The sequence below is a fragment of the Microtus ochrogaster genome, unplaced genomic scaffold (genome assembly GCF_000317375.1).
Source record: "Microtus ochrogaster isolate Prairie Vole_2 unplaced genomic scaffold, MicOch1.0 UNK44, whole genome shotgun sequence".
In the NCBI taxonomy this organism is placed as follows: domain Eukaryota; kingdom Metazoa; phylum Chordata; class Mammalia; order Rodentia; family Cricetidae; genus Microtus; species Microtus ochrogaster.
This window is the reverse complement of record NW_004949142.1, coordinates 2,538,332-2,543,283: the sequence shown is the minus strand read 5'-3', so window position 1 is coordinate 2,543,283 and position 4,952 is coordinate 2,538,332. Positions and strand designations below refer to the sequence as shown.

Here is a 4,952-nt window from a genome sequence, read left to right as displayed (position 1 = left end):
TAGAGCCTAGATCCACCTGGAACTCGCAGCAATCCTCCTGCCCCAGCCTCCCAAGAACTGAGATTACAAACATGCCTCATCACCTTCCCCTTGACAACAGGACTTTGTTTGCCAGAGGCTACAGTGAGAACCACGACCTGTGTTCAATTTTCCCAGACTCCTCCTTCCAACTCATGACACCTGTCTGTACGACCCTGCAAATTCGCAAAGACACACCTGGGACACTTGAGCGCTTCCTGGAACCGGTATTGGCAGCAGATTAAAGAGCTCCGCCACTCTAAATCTGACCCTCGTGACCCTCGCTAATGGTACCAATCTCTTCCCCTCCCCCCCGGGGCGGAGAATTCTAGAGGCCCCGCCTGCCGGGCTGTGAATTGCCCCGCCCAAATGCACCCAGAAGCCACTCGGGGCCTCCTATTCCGCCCGCCCCTGGTCTGATCCAGCCCAGTTCAGTCGCAAGTTAAGAAACCCCCAGTGCTGTGCGCTGCAGTCCGACCGCCACCTGTGGGTGGGGGGGCAAGTGGGTTTGGTTGTCGTCATGGCGACGGCGTGGGTGGCCACAGCCCTAAGGTCGACTGCTGCAGCCAGAAGGCTGCGCAGCCCCGGAGGTCCTGGGGGCTCACGGAGACTGAGCGGTAGCGCGCGGCGGCGCGGGGCGAAAAGCGCCAGCCCAGGACGCCGGCTCAGCACTGCCAGGGCTCGCACAGAGGACGCCGAGGGCGCAAAGAGTCGTGTCCAGTCTCCTGCCGTCGAAGAGCCGTCGTGGATACCAATTTCAGTTCCCCTCGAATCCCCTGCGCCTCCCGCCGGCAGATCACTGGTGCAGCGGGACATCCAGGCCTTCCTGAACCAGTGTGGAGCCAGCCCAGGGGAGGCACGCCACTGGCTCACGCAGTTCCAGACCTGCTACCACTCGAGGGACAAGCCCTTTGCCGTCATGGAGGTAAGCCGATCTCGGTGTTCGCCCAGTCACAGCAAGGAGATGAAGGCTGGTCGTAGTCGTCAGTTTCGACATGCCGAGCTGCGAACCCCGAGTGCAAGGGCACAGAGTTAGTGCTGGGTATAGAGGGAAACCGTGAGGCGCGGGAACAGCGCCTGGAGCTATTAGGAGAATGGGGAACCCAGTCCTCCCTCAGAGATCTCTGAGAAAGGCCCCTCACCACGGACGCAGTTAGGGGTTCAGTAGGCAGAGCTGTCGCATCACCCCTCCCCCCAAGATGTCCCAGAGTCCAAGGCCGCTGGGAGGAGCCGAGGGAGGAACACTAGTGCTAGATAAGGGGGTGGCCAAGACCCAGCGGGCAAAGGGCGGAGCAGTTGGCCAAAAGTGGGGCCTGAAGGCACCTGAGTAGAGTACTGTCACTGAGGGTCCCACGGTCCGAGTAGAAACCAGCAGCTTAGAGCCAGTTTGTGTCCCTGAACGCCCGCCCCTGTACAGGTGGATGAGGTGGTGTTCCAGTGCCCGCAGGCGGTGTCTAACCTGGCTTTCGCCCTGGCCTTCCTGCAACGCATGGACATGAAACCTCTGGTGGTCCTGGGGCTGCCGGCCCCGACTGCACCTTCGGGCTGTCTTTCCTTCTGGGAAGCTAAGGCACAGCTTGCTCAGAGCTGCAAGGTGCTGGTGGATGAGCTACGGCATAATGCTGCTACTGCTGTGCCCTTTTTTGGCGGTGGATCAGTGCTGAGCGCTGCGGAGCCGGCCCCCCATGCCAGGTTAGTGTTAACCCAGCCCATCCTGGCATCCTCAGAGTGGGCCACTCTGCTGGCTTGAGCACCACATCTGGCCCACAGCTACGGTGGCATCGTCTCGGTGGAGACAGACCTGTTGCAGTGGTGCCTGGAGTCCAACAGCATCCCAATCCTGTGCCCTATTGGGGAGACAGCTGCGCGCCGGTCAGTGCTGCTTGACTCGCTGGAGGTGACGGCGTCCCTGGCCAAGGCCCTGCAGCCCACCAAAATCATCTTCCTCAATAATTCAGGAGGCCTGCGGAATACCAGTCAGAAGGTGTGCCCCGCTCCCGTGCCACCTTACGACACTATGCAAGACGGAGTCCTCAGCGTGACTCCACGGGCAGGTCACAGTCACTCTCAAGTCAATAGAGTAGGAAGGGCTAACGGAAAAGGAGGAGAGGAGAGGTTGACCCTTAGTGGCCAGATCTGAGCCTTTCCAAGTAGAGGACTCTGGGAGGAAGTAAAGGTTAAATGGTCAAAGAGAGGTCCATAGGGCAGGGCCTACTATCTGCCGGAGGCTGGGGCCTCACCTTCTCCCCCGACTTAGATCCTGAGCAACGTGAACCTGCCCGCCGACCTTGATCTCGTTACCAACGCAGAGTGGCTGAGCGTCAAAGAACGGCAGCAGATTCGGCTCATCGTGGACGTGCTCAGCCGCCTGCCACACTACTCCTCCGCTGTCATCACTGCCGCCAGCACACTGCTCACAGAGCTCTTTAGTAACAAGGGTGAGGGCTGTAAGAAGGTGGGCTGGGCTGAGTCCCAAGGGGTGAGCACCCACCAGGCCTGGTAGCCGGCCAGCAGAAGCGGCGACTTTCCCAAATGGGTTGAAAGCTGTGGGGAAAGGCTGTACCAATGGCTTTCCGATGCTGTGGAAACTTGAGGGGGCGTGTGGAGTGGGTATGGGGGGGGGGCGGTGAGAGAACCCAGAGTAAGGACTGGAGGAAGGAACCTGAGAACTGGGGAGATGGGCTGAAAGCGCATCTAGCGGTGGACCTGACTCTGGCCCACCTCTCCAATCTCCCCAGGCTGTGGAACCCTGTTTAAGAACGCTGAGCGCACGCTGCGAGTGCGCAGCCTGGACAGCCTTGACCAGGGCCGTCTCGTGAACCTAGTCAACACCAGCTTCGGCAAGAAGCTTCGGGACGATTATCTGGAGTCCCTGCGCCCACGGCTACACTCGATCTATGTCTCTGAGGGGTGAGACTCTGGGCCCCAGAGGGCAGGGCCCAAAGTCCTAAGCAGGGCAGCTTCAGGCCAAGGGAAAGTCCCAGCCTGCCTCTCTCCCGCTGCGCCAGGTACAACGCAGCAGCCATTCTGACAGTGGAGCCTGTACTGGGGGGTACCCCTTATCTGGACAAATTCGTGGTGAGCTCCAGCCGCCAGGGCCAAGGTTCCGGCCAGATGCTGTGGGAGTGCCTTCGGAGGGACCTGCAGACGTTGTTCTGGCGCTCACGGGTCACCAACCCCATCAATCCCTGGTAGGCTTTGCCCTCCTCCTCCCAGAGCGCCCCCCCTCCCCACCAGCCACACCCCTGGCTTTATCAGCAGCGCAGCTGGACATCCATCCATTCATTCTTCATTCATTCATTCATTTCCTCCACTAGCTTCCCTTCTTCAGGATAGTCTCCTCTGAGGTCAAGGTTACCTAGTGACATTCTTCAATCCCACATTTCTGCTTTCTTTGAAGCAAGTGGCAATGAACCAGGATTCTGATCAATCCCAACCCTCCCAGCTCTCTCAGGCTCAGCTGCCACGCTGGTCACTCCAGGCTCTCAGGAACGCCTTCCTCATTCATTCAGCAACCGCATCCTCAGCCCTCAGGCTCTGCTCTGTGGGCACTAGAAAGTAACAAAGTACCAGCTCCTTCGCTACCGTAGGCAGTAGTATGAGCTGGGAAGGCCCTCCCTTCCCCCCTCCCCTCGGACTCTCACCTTCCTAGCTGTGAGATCCTAGCAAGTTACCTAACCTGGCAATGTGGGCTTCATCAGATGCTCTGGTCGCTGTTCTTAGAATAAAAAGAACAGACATCTGGTCCCAGTGGGATGTCACGTAGTAGATAAATATCCTGAAAACATTGAGTAAGCAAACCGTTGTCCTAAGAGGCTTCTGCCTCCACACCCAGGTACTTCAAGCACAGCGATGGCAGCTTCTCCAACAAGCAGTGGATCTTCTTCTGGTTTGGCTTGGCTGACATCCGGGATTCCTATGAACTGGTCAACCATGCCAAGGGGCTGCCAGACTCTTTCTGCAAGCCAGCTTCTGACCCAGGCAGCTGACCCGCCATCATGGGCCCTGTAAATCCTGGGAGAGCCAGGGTGGATCAAAAGACATTCCTGCTGGGGGTGACTCCAGCAGCGTAGGGAGGAAGCTGCAGAGGCACTGGAATGGGACAAACACAGACTGAAGCGGACAAAGACCCAGCTCCAAAGCCACAACCAGATGACCCTCTATGTTCAGTCTCGGAAATGGGACTGGGATCACCTTCCAAGGCTCTACTTAAGGTAACCATAAGGGCAGGCCAGTTTCTGTGGCCTCTATGTTGTCTTGAGGCTCCTTCATCTTACACGGCATCTGAGCCTGCCTGATCTGCCACTCGTTTTACTTCCGTTGAGTCTTGCAATTCTTCAGGAGGCCTTGATTAAAATGCAAATGCTTGTCTGAGTCAGTCACACTTGTCTCAAAAACAAACCAACAAAACTTAAATTACAGTAAGGATTTCGGGGTAGGGGAGATCTTTTCTCGATGTTGGGGATGTCACGTAGGGCCTGGGACATTCTAGGCAAGTGGTCTACTACTAAGCTATACCCCCAGTTGATGTTTTAAGATTTCTTTTTAAAGATAGTGACCCTCTGGAACAGGTGCTTGAAAGCCAGGGACCAAAGGATACCTGGATGGAGCTGGAAGGCACCGAGGGTTAACACTCCCATTGTCTCCTCACTTAGGGATCAGCAGCCCCTAGAGGGGTTCTTCCACTCCTAGGTCAGGAAACATTCTCCACAAACCAGTTACCTGTCACTGTGGGGGACGCCCCCCCCCCCCCCGCTCCCCACAGACTCTTTCCTATAAAGGCGAAAATTCCAGCTAAGATGGGCCGGAGAGATGGCTCAGTGGTTAAGAGCATGGCCTGCTCTTCCAAAGGTCCTGAGTTCAATTCCCAGTGACCACATGGTGGCTCACAACCATCTGGAATGAGGTCTGGTGCCCTCTTCTGGCCTGCAGAC

At 57.4% G+C, this 4,952-nt stretch overlaps 1 protein-coding gene across 1 annotated transcript; it reads left to right on the top strand.

Annotated features, from left to right (window-relative positions):
* Positions 1–394: 394 nt before the first annotated feature.
* On the top strand, positions 395–4,386 carry Nags (N-acetylglutamate synthase). Its single transcript, XM_005369134.2, has 7 exons — positions 395–943; positions 1,436–1,710; positions 1,789–2,002; positions 2,276–2,456; positions 2,757–2,928; positions 3,027–3,209; positions 3,854–4,386. Exons 1-7 carry the CDS (start codon positions 539–541, stop codon positions 4,005–4,007), a joined length of 1,584 nt encoding a protein of 527 aa, XP_005369191.1. The 5' UTR covers positions 395–538; the 3' UTR covers positions 4,008–4,386.
* Positions 4,387–4,952: the final 566 nt, after the last annotated feature.

Coding starts and splice junctions, on each gene's coding strand:
- Nags (XM_005369134.2), top strand. CDS start 539: ATGGCGACGGCGTGGGTGGCCACAGCCCTAAGGTCGACTGCTGCAGCC. Junction 1,711..1,788: donor GAGCCGGCCCCCCATGCCAG/GTTAGTGTTAAC, acceptor TCTGGCCCACAG/CTACGGTGGCATCGTCTCGG. Junction 2,457..2,756: donor AGAGCTCTTTAGTAACAAGG/GTGAGGGCTGTA, acceptor CAATCTCCCCAG/GCTGTGGAACCCTGTTTAAG.